We start from the raw sequence: 23113 nt of genomic DNA, 5'->3' as shown, positions 1-23113 counted from the left end.
GATGGCAGCCTCTCCCTGTATCAGTCAGATGAAGTATCACAATGCATCCATCTTCACTGACTTAAAATCTGTGTCTTTTTCACATAAAATAGCCTGAAGATCAAACGATTTTTTCTTTTTTTTTAAAGGCCCATTGGGGAATTTTCATCTTGGAGGTTTTTTATAATTTTTAATTTTCTAAAATTGAGGTATAGTTGATTTACAGTATATATTAGTTTCACATATACAATATAGTGATTCAAAATTTTTATAATTATACCCCATTCATTTTTTTATTTTAATTTTTTTTTGCTACCAAACATTCTAAAAAACAAAAAGAATGAGGCTGACTATACATATAGTACACATAAAGTTATACATATATAAGTTTATGAGGCAAGGTTAAATGGTGTTTCAGTCTTTACAGAAGGATGATCTAAAGATTTTATGACACTTCCTTCAAGTTATCTTTTGGGAACCATTTCCCTTCAATTTATGTAGCTAAGCTGAAACCCACTGTAATGGCTCAGTTTGGGCAAGTAAAAAAAAAACGAAACTGATCTTACTGTTTAATAAAGACTGATAAGTGAAAAAATATTAAGTTAGCAAGACAATATATCATTTTACGAAATTGGATTACTTAGGCTTCAAGGGTAGAATTGCTTAATTTAAAATAAACTGTACTCCCTGATAGCAGAGACCACTTGACTTGGCATTCAATCTCCAGAACCATCAACAGTACTTGACATACAGATACCCAATAAATATTTGTTGAATGAGTGTTCTCCACATATACTAAAGAACTTATAAATTTTATAATCTTTATTTTGTAGGCTTGCAAGTCATTTTGAATTTCCCTGAGTTGTAGTTTAGAAAGTAAGGCTCTGAGCAAGTAAGAGTCTTAAGAAAGCTGAAAAGACAGGAGTAAAGCACCAGAATGAAAATTCCATGAGGGCAGGGATTGTGCTGTTTTGCTCAACACTCAATTTCTACTGGTTGGCCAAGTACATGACACAGAGTAGGCACTTAATAAATGCTCGTTAAATGGAGACATGGAAGTCATTAACATTTTTTTTCTATTTTCAACTACAGGAAGAACTTTCCAGTTTGCAGATACATATTTTTACAAATCTATGGGTAAAAATTTTATTTTATAAATAAAATCATAAAGCTAAAAGAAACAAAAATTTTAGAAAATAATGTGGTGTATATGAAAAAGTATTAATAACCTTGAGGGGAAAAAAGCTCTTACAAGTAAAAGGGGTTTAAAAAAAAGACTAACATTTCAAGAGAAAAATAGGCAATTCCCAAAAGAAGAAACACAAAAAGCCAATAAATGAAAGATACTGATTCTCTGAGTGATTATTTTTTGTACATTAAAGAAAAATATATTATTTTTCTCCCATCAGATTGACAAAGAATAAAAAGACTGACAACTCAGTGTTATCAAGAGTATGAAGAAATGAGACCTGCCATATACTGCTGGTGGGAGGATAAATTTACACGACCTTCCTGGAGGGGAATTTGGCACTATAAATAAAAAATTTCAGCGTATTGACACTTTGACCCAGTAAGTCCACTTGGAGGAATTTATTTTATAAAAATATTTTGAGAAGTTCAAATAAACATATATACAAGGTTGTAATAATAAAAAGTTAAATTAAAAGGAAAAGAACCTAGATAGATACCAGTATTGATATGGGTATTACCCATTTACACAATGGAATATCGGGAAGCCATTGTAGTCTGTGTTGATATGGAAAAATGGTCACAATATACTGGGCAAAAGAAGCTGGTCACATGATGGAAATATTCTAAAACAGGATTGTGGTGGTGCTTTCTCAACTCTGTACATTTACTAAAAATCACTGAATTGTATCCTTAAAGTGGGTGAATTTTATGGCATGTAATTTATATTTCCACACAGTTTAAAAAAAAGCAAGCTACAACATAGTATATTGAGTATGAATCTCATTTTTGTTTGAAAAACGCACACCCACTATGCCTGGAAGTAGATATTCCCCAATAATAATAATTGTGGTTACCCCAGGCAGCGGTGGTGGTTTTCCTCTTTATACTTTTCTGAATTTCTTGCAATGAGTTTGTATAATCAGGGGGGTTAAAAAAAACTATTTCAAACACACCAGATTACCTGTGGGTAAAGTTATCTAAGATCAACTTATTATCAAAATCAAACATCTAAATGGCCATCTTAATTTGTGCTCAGATTCTTTTTCATCATTTGTCTAAACTCATTTCTTCTGCTGTTGCCCAGAACAAGGTCTTATTTTTGGAAAAGTTTATACTCCAGATAGAGCTGGAAGCAAGTGTTTCTACCAAGGGCAGGGCACTAATGTCTCCTGGTTGGGGGCCATTCCCTAAGCACTCTGTGGTAGCTCAGATGACAACTCCCAAGAGCGCTTGCTGCTCACTTTCAGTTCCCGCAGCAATCTGGGGAATTGATTATGCTAATGCCTATTCTCTAGGACTTTTCAAAAATCTTTATTTTTAAATGAACTCATTTTACTTTGTTCTTGGAGCATTATCTATGGTTCTCAATGTGGCCCGTGGGCCATTCGTGGTCCATAAGAATCCTTTGGGTGGTCTTTTGAATTAACACTAAGATATGCATGTCTAGCTTTCTGGCTTTGGCCTGAAGTTAAAATTGAAATGTCATTGAATACAATCCAGATATGACCTCACTGGTCCCTCATCCAGTACAGGGCTATTCATCATCTCAGCAATTGTTTTGCAAGGGCAAGTGGGACTAGGTGGATTTGAAGATGCAGACGAATTCTTGCTCTAAGGGCTCTAAGGACAGAAACATCATTCTGTGAACACACTACGACCCAGATGCTCCTTACAGGAAACTGATATGACCAACCAAAACATTCAGATCGGCCAGATGAAGGAAGAGCTCTGAGAAAGAAGCACAGAGCACCCGTCAAATCTGAAAAACTGTCAAAGGGTAATGAATTCTCCCCAAAGCTTTCAGGATCCACATTAATCTGGCAACTCAAACTGTGAGCATCATCCAACGACCCCAGAGGTGAAGACTGCCAAATGTTTACTGCCCAACTAAAAGAAAATTATAAGTCTTCTGCTTAACTACCATGGTATGTTCGGCTACATTTTTAGAGGAGTGCGGTGGAATGAGAGCTCTGCTAACATGGACTGAGGCACAGAGGTTTGCTGCTGCTTCCTCCCATGAAGCCCAGGCCTGCGGCCATGAGCCAATTCACACAATTTATGTTTCAGCCTAAATCAGAAACATCACCACAAAGGAAAGAGAAATTCAGACACAAATCATATCAATATGGTTTTATTGGATAGTTCAACCATCAGGAAAACAGCCTTTTTCCCTACAATCTAATGAAAAGTTTGTAACTCCCATTCCTTAAGTGATACCTCATTAAGAAACAAATCTCACAAACCCTGGAGCACCTGTCTTCTAGATAGGTCACCAGACACAGACAGTGGAATGGTCCCAGGAGCAGATGTTTCAGTCCCTGAATTCCTCACCTTTTATGCAGGCAGAGGAGGAAAGCTTTCAGTGGAATCTCAGGTGACAAGGAAGGAAGGGAAGCCAACAGCCAAGGGAAAGTTACTTTTTTTTTTTTTTGCGGTACACGGGCCTCTCACTGTTGTGGCCTCTACCATTGCGGAGCACAGGCTCCGGATGCGCAGGCTCAGCAGCCATGGCTCACGAGCCCAGCCACTCCGCAGCATGTGGGATCTTCCCGGACTGGGGCACGAACCCGTGTCCCCTGCATCGGCAGGCGGACTCGCAACCACTGCGCCACCAGGGAAGCCCAGAAAGTTACATTTTTGTTAGTGAATTGGAGGCGTAGCCAGGGAGAGAGTGGCTGTACCCACCCAGAGTGGACAAGCACAGAGCAGAATGGTTTCTCAACCTTCCAGCTCAGTGACACAGGGCGAGTTGCTTAATTTCCATTTGACCCTCAGTCTCCTCACCTGAAAATGGGGGTGCCTACCTCGTAGGGATGTTCTGATAGTCAAATGAGTCAAAACATAAAATGAAGAATCTAGGAATACTGCCTAACACATAGTAAGCTCTCCATAAATGTTTGCTAACATTATTACCTGGAAATCTTCAAGATTTGAAACAAAAGAGAAAATAAAACCCACTCTCAGATGGGGATGGTGCAGTTGAATTCTGAAGGCTACTTTGAGCTTGAGGGGACCATGGAAACAGGCAGACTGCAGACAGCCAGGCTAATAATAACGGCCCTAACAGCTTCTTGGGTACCTCCTGCAGAGGGTAATCTAAAAATCTCAGAGTGATGAATGTCTCACATACAGAAGTAGGATGTACAAGAGGACAAGGGATAACAAACTTTCCAGGTCTCCAGAATGGCAGACCAGCGCTGAGTGGCCACCACAATGGGCTTTACATCCCAGACTTCAGTCTTGACAGGTTCAGTTCATTTATTCACACACCCTTATTAAGGGCCAATGTCATGTAGTTGGTGATTTTCACCCTCTGGGAGGTTATAGTCAAAAATAATTTTAAATAATTTTTTTAAAATGTAGTCCATCAGTCAATAGTATTTAATAAGTGACCTCTGTTTGCCACACATTTCACCAGGTGCCTCAGGATGTTATGCAGGTGAAGAGAATCTGCGTCTGCATTTGGAACAAAGAGGATAAGCATCAGAGAGTGAGACCGTAAGGAGATGGGGGAGGAGGGGGGCAATATAGTTTTGTAAACACATAAAATCATGCACTGAATCCTGTCCTGTCAGAATTCACTGCTGACAAATTGCCACCATTACATATTTTATGCTATAACTGACCTGTGTGCCAATAAAGGACGTGGCAATAGCAATTTCAGTAATGACTGCAACTTTAGGAACGTATTACTACCCAAATGTCTTCTGAACACTTTGGAAGCACAATGTGTCCTATTTATTGTTTTTTATGGGAAAAATATATTTTAATCAAAAAATTAATGGAACAGTAGATAAGCATATCATCATGCTCACATAAACTGATGTAATATCCACATTTCTGATGTTTCTTGAAAAAGAAAAAGGAAAGTATTATGGGAGTTGAAACTGAAAGAATTGTGAAAAAATAAACGCACATTAGAGACACTGGGAATATTTTGGAACTGGGGAAAGAAAGGTTCTTAATGATTATCTTCAGAGTAGAGCAGGAAGGGAGTCATGGATTTAAATCCAGGTGGACAGAAATTAATTATCCCCCCTAAAAAAGTCAGATAACATAAAAGACAGAATCTACAACCAATTTATAACATGACAGAAACCAAAACCAACACAAGAAAAATTGGCTACATATTTCTTCCTAGCCTAGGACTCTGATTTCACTTATATTCCACAAGGGAATTAGAGAAAAGAAGGTTTTGTTTTGTTCTGTGTTCTTGGTGAGTAGCCTAAAGTCTTATGAATTTTTGTATAATCTCAGTAGTATCACAGGAAAAATCCCTCAGCAACTAATGAACACTATTTGTTCTCTTTTAATTCTGATTTACACCCCAAGTCCAATATGATTGTGCTAGTTCTGGTTTTCTGCTAAAGGTAAAAAATAAAATTACGTTTAGGTAATTTGATTCACTCTATGTCTTTCTTTTTACTTTTTTTATAAAGTTTTTTTTTGATGTGGATCCTTTTTAAAGTCTTTTATTGAATTTGTTACAATATTGCTTCTGTTTTATGGGGGGTTTTCGTTTGTTTTTTTGGCTATGAGGCATGTGGGATTCTTAGCTCCCCAACCAGGGATCGAACCCACACCTCCTGCATTGGAAGGCAAAGTCTTAACCACTGGACTGCCAGGGAGGTCCCCATTCTATGCCTTTCAATAGATTAAACCTGACATTGTAACAGCCCGAGATGTTCTTTTTGTACTCAAATGAGTAATGTTGCCTTCCCCTTCCTCCCTCCACACTTCTTGTTTCCTTGCTTCTCTCTTTCCTTCCCTCTTTTCTTTCTTAAATACAGTAGATAAAGTACTGAACTTATTATTTAGACTTTGGCCATCACCATTGCTCAGATGGAGCAGCAGTTGTACATTGATAAAGCATTTTCCATCTAGGGGGTCATAAGTTCCCAGGCAAGGGAAGCTCATCAACCCCCAACACTGACAAGAAAGCCCCGCTCTAATGAGTTTAAGGTGGCAATCAGTCCCTGCTGGGCATGAGGAGAAACCCTTCTGACTAGAGAGCTAAAGTCCACTGCCCTAATTGGAATGATTTCCTGGTTCATTTACACAAAGAAAATATGCATTACTGGGAGATAGAGCAAAAAGAAGTACTCTTTCAGATCACCCCAGTCTCATGTGACTCCCCACAAATCATCTCAACAGAGAGGAAGAGAGAAGTTGGCAGATCTCAGCATATTAACAGCAAACAACAAATTAAGAACTATGTACTTTAATCTTCAACTTTCACAATTGCACAGAGTATCACAGATCGCTTAGATAATACATGTCAGTTAATCTAACGAAGAAACTAGTAAAGTAGAACATTCAAAGCAATACCTTGAGCGTGTAAAAACTGCAAGTGACATTTAACACACAAAGTGCAGAACCAGAACAGGTCTTTGAGGAGTAGTTATTTAAAATCCTTACCAATAGGCAAAGCGCTATGGAGAAACACACATAAATATAGTCAACCTGCCAGATCTCTCAACTAAATGCACTGCAATTCTAATAGGTTCAGCTATACTGACTTTGCACATATACATAGTAGTTTCTAACACTCTAGTGTTGTGTGGTGATGAGAATGCAGAATAGGAACAAAGGGGGACTACCATTTACTTTCAAAATAGAATCGAGTGGGGAAATCTAAACTCCTGACTAGTCGACTTGAAAATGGCATAACCAGAACTTTGTCACAGAGAAAAAAAAATTTTTTTCTTAAAAATGCATATGTGTCCAAAATGGCTGAAAATCTTGTCCATGCTAGGGGAAAGTTGAGTGTGGAAAAATTTGCATTTTTAAAAATCTATGCTGTAAAGAAAATAAAAAGCCAGAGCATTTTGGCATTAGCAAAAGGCTGAACTTAGTTCTCAGGCAATAAATTTATGGGGAAACATGACAGGCTCCTCTTTAAAGCTATGTGTACGTTGGCTGAATTTTATACAAGATTCTTGAATCTTGTGGAAAATTGGGCACAGCTTGACATCTGAACAATGTCCCTGGTTTGTTTGATTTCTAAAACATCGGAAAATGTTGCACTTTGGAAATCAAGTAGAGAAGAATAAACACACTAAAACAGAACTGGGCTGAATGTGAAAGTTATTTTTCCATATGTCTCTATAAGATATTTATTACCTTTATTTCTCCTACAAACACAGCCCCCCATGCTGGAAATACTGTGATACATTTTTTTTTTGGTGGTGAGAAAAATAGTCCTGTTAAGACAAATCTTACCCAGCAGCAATAACCACCTAAGGATAGGCAATTTTCAGCTGGCTTTTCAGAAGCTGGTTGCCATGACAAAGAGCACAATTTATTCCTTAGTCCCTTATCACAGCTACAGATCACAGACCATAAAAATTAACAAGGCTCTTTTTCCTTTGCCTGATGATTTCATAGTTCCTCATCCTTACCTGAGGTCTTTTGTTCCCCCAATTAAATGGAATGAATGTCAGTCATCTAGCAATTCAATTAACGCTGATTCAAAATTCTGGCCCAAACAAGAATCTATATTCAAAACCTCCTAATCACAGCTCAGTCATGAGAATGAGAAGTAAGCAGGGAATTGCACTAATTACTCAATTAGACTAATACTGTATTTTTAAGCAAGGGTTTAAAGGGTTGTCAGCTCTGACAAAGGACTGTGGAGTTGTCCTCACCTTGTGTGCGGGCAGTGGCCCAACCAAAGCCAACGTTTTCAAGTGGCCATAATTTCTACCCATCTAAGATGGATGGGCCTGAGCTGGGTAATGGGAGTTTACAACTAATAAACCAACCGCAAATGAGGGACGGCTCCAGGGGGCTTCAGTGGCTCTCAACCCAGCCCTGAACAGTGGGCAGGACTTGCCCGTGAAGGCAGCTGAGCACACATCATCACCTGTGCTGGTTCCAGGAAAACATCTAGTGAGGAGGAGAAGCGCTGAGCACATGTGAGAGCTACTACTAAATCTTAACTGAGTGACGCTCACAGGTACCGGCTTCCAGACGGATCCTGCCTCGGGTGCTGGGCGAAGAGCTCCTCAGCCAGCGGGTCCACAGCTGGTGGGGGCTGAAAGCTACGAATCGTCTGCACCCCCGGGGACAGCTTCTCAGGCTGCAAAGCCTACCGAGAGAGCCTTCGTGAAACCAAGAAGAGTGAGTGAAAAAGAACTGGCTGGGAAGGACACACCAGATGCGCCTGAAGTATTTACAAAACAACGCAGGATATAGACCAAAACAAACTGGACCTTATTAAAAACAAACAAACAAAAAGAAAGCCTAAAAAAATTAGACTTTTTTCCTACTCAGTTTCAGAGACTTAAATATTCTGTAAACAACAGGGAGGACACTAGAGCCTGTCATGCCTCTGGGTTTTGTAAAAATCCTTCCCGGGTTGGATGTGGGAGAGGAGCTGGAGACAGGAAGAGGGAAGAGGGCCTGACACACGTTGAGGTCTTTCCTCTGCAGCAGCTTCTTAAAATGACCAACTTGTGAACTGCTCAGGGGTTCCGAAAGGAGAGAAAACATTTATTTGACTAAGACAAAGTCTTTACTTCCAGGGTTTGCCTTGCAGGTGGCCACTGCCCAGCGAGCGGGGGTTCTGGTGGCCGGCAGGGGCCCCGGCAGGCAGGTTCTGACCGCTGCGGGAGCCTGGAACCTTGGAGTCTCTTCCAGAAGCATTACCTTGGCTCAGCCGGCCTGAAGGGAGCAAGAAAGCAGGGAGCAGAGCTGCAAAAATGATTCCAGGGACAACCTGCCAAGTACACTTTTAAACTAATGAAGTCTTATGCTACAAACCACTTTTAAACTAATGAAGTCCTATTCAGCATCTAGTTTAGGCTAAAACCTACTCTTCATCCTTGAGATCAATTAGAAGGTGGGGAAGGGGGCAGGGATGAAGGGAAACCCAGATAGCTTTTCTTTCCTTCCTCTCCATTATCCAATCAACCTCATCTGTCCTTCATTCCTTCTCAGTAGAGAAGGGTACAGGAATGGTTAGAGGAAAAAGAGAAAGCAGTGTGCCAAAGGAAAGGCCAGAAGTAGTTTAAAGGTACCCAGAAGCAGCAGAAGGAAGCAAAGCTTTCCGAGAAGGAATCTGAAAGCCTTAGCTTAGCCTCTCAACTCTGCCTGAGATGCACACTTTATTTGACTGATACCCTCTCTTCTCTTTCTATGTCTGTGTGCAATGCCTAATTCTTACCATAATCTCCCCTCCACTCACCTCCCCCCTCCTCACATAGCACCTGCACATTCCCCTTCTCCTGCAAATATTTGAAGAATCTGAATATAAGAGATCAAGCTTCTCATATGATGAGGTTGATGTTCAAAGCTGCAAATCTCAAGTTCTACAGAAAACATTATTTCTAAAGGTCAAAATATCTTACTAGTACTGTCTGCAGGACCCTGGTCCTCTTCCAGGTAATATTCTATCTTCTTTAGGTCTTCTGGGGTATATCTCCATTTATTCTCGGCTGCTGGGGGCGGCACTTTCGGGCCGGATCGTTTCCGGGCAGAAGCAGGCGGAAGGGTCTGCTGGCAAGATGCTGGCAGGGAACCCGTAATCAGTCCTTCTGGGAATTTCTGAGCTAAGACTTTTAGACCTAGGTGTGGAAGATCATCAGAAAAAGCCGTGTTAGCACGGTGAGGCCAAGGCAACCTGGAAAGGAGCCTGCATGCCTCCTCAACACAAGGACAGGAAATCTTTCTTAACTGCTTCACCATTAAGTAAATTACACCAGAAAATGTCAGTTGTTATGTGGGATTCTGAGAATTCCACCAGAAATCGTTTAGCTCAAGTCTGCAGCATTAAGGCTTTCTTACAGAGCCATAAAGTAACATCATTATTTCAGGAATTAAAAACATGTGCTGATGGAGCTAAAGGAAGTTTCACGTATCCTGACTCCTTTCTGCCAGCATGGTTGTCTCTGTTTCCAGAATACTAAGTTCTGAGCTCCAGGAGGGAAAAGGAGATAGGGGTGGAGTTGAAGGAGTGTGAGCCCAAGTATTCGCCTTTTACGTCCTAAGCAGAACACAGCCCCTCACCTCCGGAAAGCATGAAGAGGTTCTCAAATCCCCGCTCGCACATGGTGGTAGCTGCCTGGCTGGCCAGCCTCTCATCGTCGTCATACAGAATGATGATCTTGCCATGGGCATTTTTCTAAGAAGCAGATGAGTTAAGGTTCGACCACACTGAGCTAATGCTCCTAGACTATACAGAAACCCCTGAGGAAGAAGAGCTGTCAAGGTTTACCTCTCTGAGTTCAAGGAGCATCGGATGACCCCTCTTCAGGGGGTTCAGGACTTTTTCCTGTCGTGGAAACCACACAAGCTGGTATCCTTTTCTTCTATGAACTAGTATCACCATGTCCAAGACGGCACTAGTTACACACTGTACACTCTTTGGCTCTTTCATCTGTACAATCCTGGAGAGTAAGTATTACAACCTCCATTTTACAGATGAGGAAACAGAAAAACTTTTATGCCCAACGTGTCCACTGCAGTCTTATTTATAATAGTAAAAAAAATGGGAAGCACCTGAAAGTCCATTCCTTCAAAGAGGAATGATTTAGTAAATTACAGTAAATCTAAAGATGAGATCTTATACTGCATCAAAAATAGAGTCTATAAAGAGCTTGTGTTAGTGTGGGGAAATACACTGTAATATGAAGTGGGGAAAAGCAACATACTAAATTATATATACAGTATAATTTTTACTTTGTTAAAAAGATAAAGAAGACAGTCTGGAATAAAATACACAAAAAATGTAGTAAGAGTTTGTTGTTCAATTGTGTGGTTATTTCAATTTTCTTTTTTATATTTTTCAGTATTTAAATTATTTTCTATTTGTATGATTTTTATGAGCAAAAAATTAAAATTTCAAGAAGCAAAAAAAAATTAAAATAGAAGGAAAAAAATTCACTCCTTACATTTTACTTGGGAAAACTTTCTGGGGAAAACAGTCTTAGGACTGACTCTCAACAGCTCATAACCTTTAACCTAATGTTTTTTGTCCTACTGCAGGATGGCTTGGAAGCATTCTCAGCAACAGCTAAGGATCAAAATTCTAAAATATGCTAAGTAAACTAATTAATATCAAAGGTCCTTCATAGGGTTTTCTTACTAGGAGCATGATTCATGATAAGATTGAGTCTTCAGTCTTTATACCATCCAACTCCTTAAAATGCAACAAAGGATACATATTCAAGAATATCATTTGAATAAGGGTTCATTGTTCTAGACAGAGTTGCAATTGGGTAACTGTAAGCTGCAAAGAGAAGAAAAAGCTTAGGAAGTTTGTAGCTCTCGGTACAACCTGGCCCCAATTCTCAGCTGGTTTAAAGTCTAAGAGTTAAAAGAAACATATTTTCAAAATCAACTAGTTATAAACCTAAATACTTTTGTGAAAGAAAAGAAACAGGACACTATGAACAAATAAGAAGTGTCACTTCACTGTTTCTGACATTTAGCCCTGGGCCCCTGAGCCCCCTGAGAGAGTCACCAGCTTCTCTCAGAGCATGTGGTAGAGCCAACTTACAGGTTCCCAGAACACATCTGGCTAACACAGGGTTTCCCCAACTGCTGACCACAGGCTGTGGTTTGAGCCTGCCTGGGCTCAGTACCGGGCTGTGTTCTCAGGAGTGAGACACTGTAAGGCCTTCTCTCTCTTACCTCCAACAATGTGGCACTGCTGGTAAGAATCTCTATCTCTCACATCTAGCAGCAGGAAGGGGCAGTCAGGATAAGGTTTGTCTTTGGTACTGGGCTCTACTTTCTTCACGAGCCCTTTGTCTAGATCCAGTTCCCCAACGCCACTGATGACGCTGCAAGTGAAAAAGTAGGTCAGTAGACACTAGTCAGGGATTGGTGGCTTAAAGGTCAAATGTGTTTCTTCAGAATGGCGAGAGGGTGCTCAATGTCTCTTTAAAAGACACTTCAAAGAAAAAGGAAAATGGATGTGGTGTCTCAGTTCTGCCTCTGAATGCAAGATCCTACGGATGGATTCCTGTTCTCTCACCCTGGACCCAAAGGAGGGGATCCACTGTCCATACTAGCCTTCAGAGAATGCATGTTAGGTCATTAGCACGCAGAGGGGCAGAAACTGTAAGCGCAAGCTGCCTCCAGAAGCAAGGGCAGCATTCAGAGAAAGAAAGAGGCAAACAGTTACTCCAATGGAATTTTGATGAGTGTGAGAAAGCAGAGCAAAAGAGGAAAGAATACGGTTGACAGGGCAGGAAAACTGAAGGCATTTCTATGTATATCATATTTAACATAAAGTAACAACAGTGTTTTCATGTATTTCATATACTGATACAGTGACTCATCCAGTATGGATTTTGAACCTTAATGTTTTCAATAGTTGTCTGTAGTCACTTCCATTTTATAGGTTACAGTGTTGAGGCTGAAGAGGCTTTTAGATTTGGCAGCATTCGTGTAATGAGACAGTGGAAAAGCTAGGATTAAAACGAGGGAGGTCTGTTTCTGACCTGTTTCTGAGGTCATAAAATCACTGAAATTGGTCGCCAGGTTAATATAGGCAAAATGTGGCAAAAACATGAATCAGAGAAAAAAGGATAGGTGTTATGATCAAAGTGGCGAGTAGTGAAATATCTGTATTGGGATAAGAAGATAATCACTCTTCCAGGCAAATATGAAGACACATGTGCCAAACCACAGATTAGTCTAGCAATAGTTCCTCTCCCATCACAGCAAGTCAAATTCTGCCTTTAAATCCAATGATCACTACAACTATATGTCCTATAGTGCATATTTTGTTGAACCAAAGGAGAAGAAACTCTGTTTCATGTGAAATTACGTGCTCAGTGGAAGCCTTGTTGGTCTATCTTGTTTTGAATGCAATTTTACAGTCCTTGCACAGAAGTAGTTATAAAAATAATAATAGTGCAGTCGACAATAGCAATTCTTTCTCTAGTAGAACTAGCTTCTCTAGTAGAACTATTTTACCAGTAGAAGGGATGGATATGTGCAGAAAATCAGCACCGTCTTATAATCAACAGTGAATATCTGTGAGGAAGTGCTGCATCATGAAACTGCCATGTGCATTTGAGAGTTGACACCAAGGCTGCTTTCACTCTCCTTTGCGCCTATTTAATATCAGAGCACTATGTGTGGCACTCTATTTTTCTTCTGATTCTAGACAGGGTAATTATAAGCTGCAGCAGACAGAAAAGGAGAGGGGGGGGAAATCATACTCCCTGAGTCAAAAGATAGTGGTTGTAAAGCTAAGTCCTAATAGCAAACTTGCATATAGGAACACTGAGAAGAATGGGGTTGAGGAGTGAAAATTAATGCTCTCCTATCAATATATTCTTACATTAACTAAGAATGCTGTGACAAGATCCAGGAGGTGGCATTGATATAAAGAGAAAATAGAATGGCTGAGATGAAAATGTGGGACTTCACTACGCCAACCTGTTTCTAAGGTCGTTAAATCGCTGACATTGGTATCTAGATTAATGAAGGTAAAATGCAGTGAAAACATGAATCTGATGAGAGCACCTCTGAAGGGTCGAGCGGCTGGAGTCCCCGGCTCCCTCGCTGTTTATGAACTGGACGGGGCTTGGCGACTGCTCCCCAGGGCTCCCTTTCCCGTTGGTCTTGGCAGTGATTTCAGCATCAGGGTCTGAGGTTGCAGAATCATTGTCTAAAATTTGCAAGTGAATAAATAAATAAATTTAACCTCAGAATTTTTATTTACTTGTTAGGCAGTTCCACTGAAATTAGGTCAAGAAAAGGAACTCGTATTACCATTATTAAATTGTTCTAAGAGTTCTAACATATAGGCTCTCAAACTGTAGTCTGTGGACCCCAGGAGCCCCCGAGACCCTTTCAGGGGATCTGAAAGGCGAAAACTATTTTCATAATACTAAGATGTTATTTGTCTTTTTTACCATGTTGATATTTGCACTGATGGTGCAAAAGAAGTGGTGGATAAAACTCCTGGCCCCTTAGCAAGAATCAGGGCAGAGGTACAGAGCTTTATTAGTAGTCACTGTATTTTTCATCAACATGCACACACTCACAGTTAATAAATATGGCAGTCACATTTTTAAAAGTCCCTGATGAAGCAGTAATAATAATTTTATTAAATCTTACCCTTAAGTACACACTTTTTAAATATTCTGTGTCATGAAATGGGGGAATCCACATACAGCAAGTTTGCTACATACCAACGTCCCATTGTTGTCTCCAGGAAAAGTATGTGTGTGATTTGTGCTGCTTTTGCCTTGAACACCACTTTTACTTGGAAGAAAAACTGACAGGAAAACTGTGGTTATTTAGACTTGTGCATTTGGCAGCTATTTTCTCAAAAATGATCTAAAGTGAATTTCTCATTTCAAGGAAAACAACCGATGGTATTTGTTGCAGTGATTAAATTTTGAACAAAAATCAGAATTTTGGAAACTATTTGCCATCAAGAGCTTGACTTCTTTACCATCTTAATGACTTTTCTGATAAGACACGTGTTGTGGTTAATAAATGTGACTTTTTTGATATTGTGTAATGAAATTTGTCAACATTTGGAAGATCTTCATAACTCAGTGAACCAGTATTTTCCAAATGACCAATGAATGATGTTATAAAATTATGTATGAGTAAAAGATACATTCAGAGTGCAAAAGAGACCAATGGGTTTAATGTAAGAGGGTATGAAAAGTTCATTGATATGGTTTCAGATTCCACACTACAACTAACCTTTAAGAAGGTACCAGCTATCAAGTTCTGATGTAATGTCAAAGAAAAATATCCACAACTATCTGAAAGGGCTATTAAAATATTCTTCCTTTTTTCAATTACAGATCTGTGTGAGGCCAGATTTTCTTCATGTCCTTTAGCCCAAAGAGCAAACTGCAACAGACTGAATGCAGAAGGTATGAGAACCATCTGTCTTCTATTAAATCAGACATTAACAAGACTTACAAAAAAGTGTACAACAATGTCATTCTCCATATATATTTTTGTTTTGGTAACATAGATATTTTGCATAAAAATATGTTATTTATGCTTGTAATGGGTTTAGTATTGTTTCTTAAGGTAAACAGCAAGTATTTTTAAAATTCTTGGTTTAAAATTTTAATACCCTAAATATTAATAGATATAATTCACAAAAACCAAAACTCTTTGAGGTCCTCAAAAATTAAGTGTGGAGGGAGACTGATACCAAAAGGTTTGAGAATTTGCTCTTCTAACCAATATAATGAGAGAAGACATAGAAATAAGAGGCCTAGTTGTTAAAGAGCATATTAAGTTTTAATTTGCGTATGATATAATACACCTAGAAACTTTAAGAGAATCCTATGAGAATAAGGGAAATAAATATGTTAGATTATAAAAATAATCTAGGTTTTATGGTTAATTATAAAAATAACCTATTTATAAAATAAATAAGTTAGATTAAAGAAAATATGGACAATCAAAATATTTTTCCTATATATCAATTGGAAAATAACATGAAGAACCTCTCATTTACAGTAACAACTGCAGATACAAAATATACTCTCCTAGAAAATAAACCTATTAAGAAATTTAAAGGCTGTATAAAAACTTGTAAGTCCTTTATAGGTCTTATAAAAATTTTACTTAGGGACATTAAAGAAGACCTGAATGAAGAGAGAGTGACATACCTTGCATATTCCTGACTTGGTGACTAAAAGTGAAATGATGTTAATCCCTTCCAAATTTCCAAATTTTTAGCCTTAATACAAATCCCAATGGGCTTAAAAAAAGCTTAAAAGAATTTTAAAGATGAGAAGAGAAAAAAAAAGATATATGTATGTGTATATATATATATATATATATATATATGTATAGAGAGAGAGAGAGAGAGAGAGAGAGAGGAAAGTAATTTGGAGAACCTGCCTTTTCAAATAGTAACATATACTGAAAAGGTAAATGATCAAAACAATGCACCAGAACAATGGAAAATAACAAAGAACTCAGAAACAAATCCTAGAATATATACAAAAATCTAATGTATGTTAAAGGTAACATCAAAAATCAGTGGGTAAAGGGAGAACTATTAAATAAATGGTGCTGGGATAATCTGCCAACTATCCAAAAAAATCAAATTTAGATAACCCCTTCATATCATATACCAAAATATATAACAGATGGATTGATGTAGGAAAAAACCCAAAGCAACCAAGCAAGCTAACAGATGAAAATATAGGTGAATATCTTATTTTGGATTTTATGAATTTAAAGCACTAAACGAAAACACAATATGAAAGGCTAATAGATTTAATCATGTAAAAACGCAAATCTCATATATGTCAAAAAACAACACAAAGAAAATTAAAAGGTCAATAACAAACTAGGAAAAGTATTCGTGACATATATAAGTGAGAAAAGGTTAATACACATTATTAGGAGTTTTAAAACTAGTTTGTTAATAGAAAAAAGATCATGTGCACAAGGTAAAAATGCAAACAAGATAAAATTGCTAATATGGAAAGGAAGTCTTCTTTTCACTCCAGACCTGCAGGCCCTCAGACCTCCACCCCCAAGGGAACTACCTTCAAATATTTGTCTCCTTCCAGAAATGAAACAACTACATATTTTGTATATATTTTATTTCCTCTCCTTTTTACATATCTAGGAGAATGCTATTCATACTGCTCTACACTTTGATTTGTTGTTTATTTTGTTATTTATTTTTTTTTTTTTTTACTTAATAATACAGCTTGGGTATTATTCCAAATCATCAAATAAAGATTTTTCTCATTTATTTTCAAGGCTGTATTGGTTTCCAATGAATAAAGATATCATAATTATATAAAGATTTTACAAATCAATAAGTAAAAGATGAACATTCCATTAGAAAAAAAATGGGAAAGGACATATAATGTCCTCAAAAGAAGAAATACGTATGACCAACAAACAGACGTACGCAGAGCTCAATCACACTATCAAAGAAATCCAAAATAAAAATATTAGATACCATTTTTCCTCCATCAAATTGGCAAACATTTACAAAAATGAGAATTATTCATCACTGGCTAGGATGGGGAGAAATGGGTCTTCTCATTTGCTTGGTGGGAATGCAAACAAGTAGAACCTTTCTGGAGATAATGTGGAATCAGCACCGAGCATTTTAAAATGGTTCCACCCTTTGACAATCTGCAGCAATTTATCTTCAGGAAATAAATCAGAACCATACAAACATTTATGGGTTTACACTGCAGCATTATCTTATAAAAATGAAAAATTAGAAAAACGTTAATGGCCAACAATAGGAGAATAATTAAATATGTGGCATATACAAAGGAAAGACATTATATGACAACACAACCTTTACAATTAAGCTTTTGAAATCTATTTAATGACATAGGAAAGTGTGCATGATAAAATGTTAACTGAAAACAGCATAATACAAAACTATATACAAAGACTACGGATGTGGGTGGGGAAAACAGACCAAAATGTTAATACGGTTTATTAGTTATTTTAATTTTCTTCTTTATATGTTTTTTACAGTTTTCTAATTTTCTAGAAATATACTTTTAAGTCAGGAAAAAACAATAAACATTATAAAAGGAGTTTTTTTATTCCTTCAAAGTTGGCCAATACGCATACAGATACAATCTGTGCTACAGGCATTCCTGAGTTATTATTCTGTATAGAGCACTAGAAAAACACTAATATTACTCACACATTATGGTGTCCTACTTTACAAAAGCCTGCAAATTTATCTCAGAAGAGAAAATTGCATGTGCCCATATGTTCTGGTGTTGTAATCTCAACAATGAATTAAAGGACAAAATCCAGGTACTTATATAACCAGGTTAAAATTGGGAGTACTGGTATGAGGAGACTCAATTATCTCTATTACAAAGAGCCCTTATTTCTCTGCTGTGTTAGAGGCATCTGTCATAGATAAATTCCTGTCTTTTACAGATTCTTTTTATCCTCCCTAACAAAAACAAGCCCAGGGAAATGACAGTCGAGTTGTACAAACCCAGTGTTCAGACTTCCTGAGAAACTTGTCTTGAAATCAGAAGTCAAATTCCTGGCCTACATCAACCTTAACAAAACACATTCCCCTTCAATAAACAGCCACACATTGACAGCTGAGGACTTCAGGATAAAATAAAGACCTTCACTCTGGGAATTCTTTTCATGGCAGCACACCTAAGAGGTTTTCTTTTCAACTTGGTATTTAAGAAAGTAAATCTGGCGCCTATCTATCTTTCTAGCCTTATCTCCTAACCCGGCACCTACCCCTCCCTCAGACCACAGCCAGACTGGATTATGAGATTCCCCAAACACGCTTGGACTTCTTCTCTGTGCCTTTATTCAGGCTGCTCCTCAGCCTGAGACAGCCTCACCCTTAACTTGCACCTGTTGAGATTCTACCCCTAAAGGGGGCAGAGACCCAGTTCAAAAGCCTGGAAGAAGCCTACCTCAGTTTCCTAGCTGGAAAATACAGAGTTCTCACAGCACCCTGCATCTCTCAAAAGGCACATTCCAAGACCCCATAAGGATGCAATAAAGGCAGTGAGAAGACACTGGCTGCTACCAGAGACATGCAGATTTGTATCCTATGTCCATTCCTTATTGGCTGTTTACTTTGAGCAAGAAGTTTAACCTCTGAGGCTTGGGCTTCTCATCTGTACAGTGTACCTTCCTTCTAGAGTTTTTGAGAAGATTAAATAAGAAAACTCATGTGAAGTACCTAGCAATATATATTCATCAAACGATGGTTTCCTTCTAGTCCTCCGTGAATTTCTGTCATATTAGTAATTCTGTGTTTCTGTTATCATTTTCCTCACCCAATACACATACATATGTGCAGTGCACACTCGTAGCTACAAACTCCATGTAAGCAGAGCTGTGTTTTATTCATCTCTGTAGTCTCATAGCACCTAATTCTGTGACCTGTCCTTATATAGAAGGCACTAAAAATATTTGTTGAAAAAAAGTAATTAGTATATTAAACACGTTTAAAACATTTAAGACTACAAATGTTACAGCCAGAAAACGAGATGGCTTTTTTAAAGAAATAAGAATTAGCAAAGCACCAGATAGCATTTCTCAGAGAGTAACAATCTAATTACAAACAGATACATCAAAGTCCCTGTGAACACAATAGCACAGTCAAATGGCCAATTTGTTATTTTCCCCATATCCTCACTTCTCATTACCTTCTAGCCTTTTAATCTCCTCAGCTGTCACTTCCAATGTTTGATCAGATAGGGAAGCAACTTGGATGACCTGATAGAAAAAAGAATGAAATGTGTAGAAGTGTGTATGTTTGTTTGTCTTAAACAGAGGCAATTCTGTTTTTAACAAAAGATGAGGAAATATCAAACATCAAAGATCTCCTGTTTTAAGAAACTGTCAGTGTCCCCAACTGGAGACTAAATCTCAGGTCTTCTTACTTTGGGGGTGGTAATTACACTGCAGATGATCATTCCGGAAGAAAAGATTTCTTTAAAACATTACACAATAAACTTAAAAGACCAAAAGGATAATTTTGGACATGAAACATAAGTAAGAGTTTAAAACTGCATTCATACATATTCTAGTCCCAACATAACATGCTATTTCTTGAAAATGCAATACTTAAAATAACAGCATTGTATCAGAAATTCTTCATGCAATGAAGAAATAAATGTAATTATGAATATATTGATTACAATGTTGTATACCCAACATACAGTTTTTAAAGCACTTTTGCCTGGGGGGAAGTGATAAATTAGGAGATTGGGAGTAACATATACATACCACTATACATAAAATAGATAACTAACAAGGACCTACTGTATAGCACAGAGAACTCTAGCCAATACTCTATAATAACCTATAATGGGAAAAGAATCTGAAAAAGAATGGAGATATATATATATATATATATATACACACATATATAAAACTGATTCACTGTGCTGTACACCTGAAAGTAACACAACATTGTAAATCAACTATACTCCAATAAAAAATTTTTTTAAATGCTTGGTAGAATTCAAATTAAAAAAATAATAAATCATTTTTCATGACTTAGCTCATAAGACCCAACATCCACCTTAAGTTACATCACTGTAACCCTTGTTTGGGGGTCAGAGAGACACTTTGTCCATAATTTTCAAATGAAAGAAGAAAGCGACTTTCCTAAAGTAACAAAATAGACCATGGCAGAAAGACTTGGAAAAAGAACCCAGTCATAGATGGGAGATCACCTGCTTTCCACAGAGAAAAATGTCCAAGCAATAAAGAATCCAGAATTCTAGATTCTCAATATTAAGATAAATGGGCAAGGAAAAATAAAACCTAAACTACAAATTTGATGATTAAAAAGGAGAATGTACATTTTACTTTATAAAATTCTTATCAAAGAAAAAAGAAAATTTCATACCAATTAGTCCTCTCATAGGTGAAATATAAAGAATCAGAAGAAAACCCTCTGCAAACATTACCTAGAGTTGAATTTAGAAATACTCACATAAAGCAGCACAAATTAGAAAGTCTTTACTCCAATGGAAGATCATTAAACTTACCAGCTGGGCAAAAGTTGTAACTTTTAGTCTCTTAAAAAGCTCATCTTTTTTGTATCTATAATCTGAAAAGCAGAACAGGACAAATATTTTTTCCAGGCTTATTTTGCTTTCTTAGAGATATTAATTCTTTCTAGTCATCAAGTTATATGGTATATTTTTCAAGTTATTTACATGTTTTATCTCATTTGATCCTCATGATATCCTCAGAATTAAGCATGGCAGGTATTATATCACCTTTTCATTTACTCCTTTGCTTTGGCCAGTAAGAAGCCTCAAGCTGAATTTATAAGCCACCTTTTTGGGCCTAATGATTTTACCCCTCCCCTTTATTTGTGTACCATTTTCCTTACTATGCTGTCTCTACTTTGACCATACTGTATTGCATGCATTTTTGTAAGCCCTTTAAATCCTTTTCAGAATAAGCAGGGAATAAACATCTGCATTTTACAAATGAGAACAGAGACCCAGAGAAGCTGAGTTGCCCTAGGTCAAGAGCTGGTAAGACATTTACTATTCTATCTCTGCCCTGAAAAGAGTACAATTCTATTCCTGAGGTTACAAACTATGCTAGAGACACAGGCCAACCCTTTTTTTTTTTCCTGGAGTACAATGCTGGGCACAAATTTGTAATTGGTCCTGATAATCTCTTACATCAATTTTCCCTCAACTCCACTTCAATAAAAATCAACCTATTCAGTTTTGAATATGAAAAAGTTCTGGAGATCTATTGTACAACAAAGTAAATATACTTAACACTACTGAACTGTACACTGAAAAAGGTTATGATGGTAAATTTTGTTATGTGGGGTTTTTTTAACCACAATTAAAAAAAAAGAAAAATCAACTGAAAACATCAATATTTACTCAGTGCTATCTTTACAATTCTGAGACATAACTCAATGGGGGTACTTTTGCATTTGTTTGTGTTAATAATTCTTCATATCATATTAAACAGTTTTTAAAAATTTAGTCAATCTCACTTTATTGTTTGTCCCATAGAGGCATATTAAAAATTGGCTTCCCTAAACTTTTCTGAAGATGACTTGCCAATTCTGAAGAGTTTTCAGCATTGAACTCCTGCCTACCCTTTCCCTTCACTCCTCTTCTAGGTTTATATACTGATGTCCTTGACTCCTTAAATACTGCCTCATTATTTCAGAATTACTGAAGGTTAGCTGGATAATTACTATGGCCTTCACTGTCTCATAAACCAAGACTCCTAGCAACAAAGGAAAGGATTAAAGGTACTTAAGATTATTTACCTGGTGATACTAATCATTTCCATGAATTTTCCAAAAAACCAGCACAGACCAAATAGTTACTTTGGAGGATAATGTTAGCTTGGTTTACCAAATAGCTTTCGACTCAGAGTCAGGAAATGATATTACCTTAAAAACAGGCCTTCTGTAAATATATCAAGACTCTTTCTTATGGGAATTAAAGCTTCTCTGTTCCAAAATGCCCTAAAGATAGCAATTTGGCTAAAAAATGACCTTTCTTCCAGAAAATTCTTACAACAGCTTCTTCTAGATACAAGATGCAAAGGAGCTTCTAAAACCCACCAGGATGCAGACCCGAATAAGCTGAGCAGAAGCTTTAAAAAGTGCAAGTGAACGACTATAGTATTTCTCTCAATTGCCACCGACTTGCCCACCAAAAGTTATTTACATAAAGCAAAATGGCAATAAATCAGCCAGTGAAAACAGTCAACAGCTTTCAAAATAGTTTGCACTGTGGCATTTATCCACTGATATTCTTTTGGTATAGTAACATAGTTTGAAATACTTCTCCAATTCTTCACATTCTAAGTATAAAAGGTACACATTAAAATCCCCTTTAAATAGAAATCACCTTAAACGAGAAAACAGGCGCTGCTATTTTCTAATGATCATAGTTTCTAGCATCCTCTCATAAGCACTAGAAATCCCAATGCACATTTGACCCTGAACTCTACATACCTGGTTCTGGTTTAGAAGGACAGCCATCATTAGGACTTTCTGACATTATTACTCAGAGATAAAAGATCAAGCTAGACGTTTTACAGTAAGTTTTAAATTTTATAAAAAGGATAACTTGGAAAGCTCTGACAGTCTGTCCTTGCAAGGGCGAACAGAGCTTTAAGAATGGAGCTTCTGCTACTATAGCTTCTCCCAAACTCTGTGATGGAGACAAAAAATCCTAGTTTCAGATATGTTATCAAGTTTTGCTTCTCTGGTAAGTCTGGAATCTAAGTGTGTCTCTCTCGAGTTACTGGAAGGACAGAGACCTAACTATCTAGGATGTTTCACACTGGGCCCAACTAGTGTCATCTAACCACTGGAAGCCAAGAATGGGCTTTGTGAATGGTCAATAGACACAGTGTGTCTATTTTCCCCAGGCAGAGTTGAAAGAATATTCAGATTACAAAGGAATTCTGCGTTTTCAGGGTTCTGTTAAAACACATTATTAGCAAAGGGAAGTTG

At 37.5% G+C, this 23113-nt stretch overlaps 1 protein-coding gene across 5 annotated transcripts in view; it reads right to left on the bottom strand.

The window, feature by feature from the left end:
* Positions 1-6375: 6375 nt before the first annotated feature.
* Positions 6376-23113, bottom strand: part of CEP41 (centrosomal protein 41) — a 43784-nt gene continuing 27046 nt past the window's right edge. For all 5 annotated transcript variants that reach the window (XM_030853822.2, XM_060305313.1, XM_030853821.2 and 2 more), the window contains 8 exons: positions 20652-20713; positions 19299-19368; positions 13654-13798; positions 11806-11957; positions 11334-11401; positions 10180-10294; positions 9522-9737; positions 6376-8835 (listed from right to left, as the gene is read on the bottom strand). In XM_030853822.2, coding sequence (XP_030709682.1) covers positions 8687-8835; positions 9522-9737; positions 10180-10294; positions 11334-11401; positions 11806-11957; positions 13654-13798; positions 19299-19368; positions 20652-20713 — 977 coding nt within the window. In that variant the 3' untranslated portion in view covers positions 6376-8686. The remainder of the gene's footprint in view (positions 8836-9521; positions 9738-10179; positions 10295-11333; positions 11402-11805; positions 11958-13653; positions 13799-19298; positions 19369-20651; positions 20714-23113) is intronic.

The sequence above is a fragment of the Globicephala melas genome, chromosome 9 (genome assembly GCF_963455315.2).
Source record: "Globicephala melas chromosome 9, mGloMel1.2, whole genome shotgun sequence".
NCBI classification, from domain to species: Eukaryota; Metazoa; Chordata; class Mammalia; order Artiodactyla; family Delphinidae; genus Globicephala; species Globicephala melas.
Note: the sequence above shows the minus strand (reverse complement) of the source record. Positions and strands in the feature narration are given on the sequence as shown.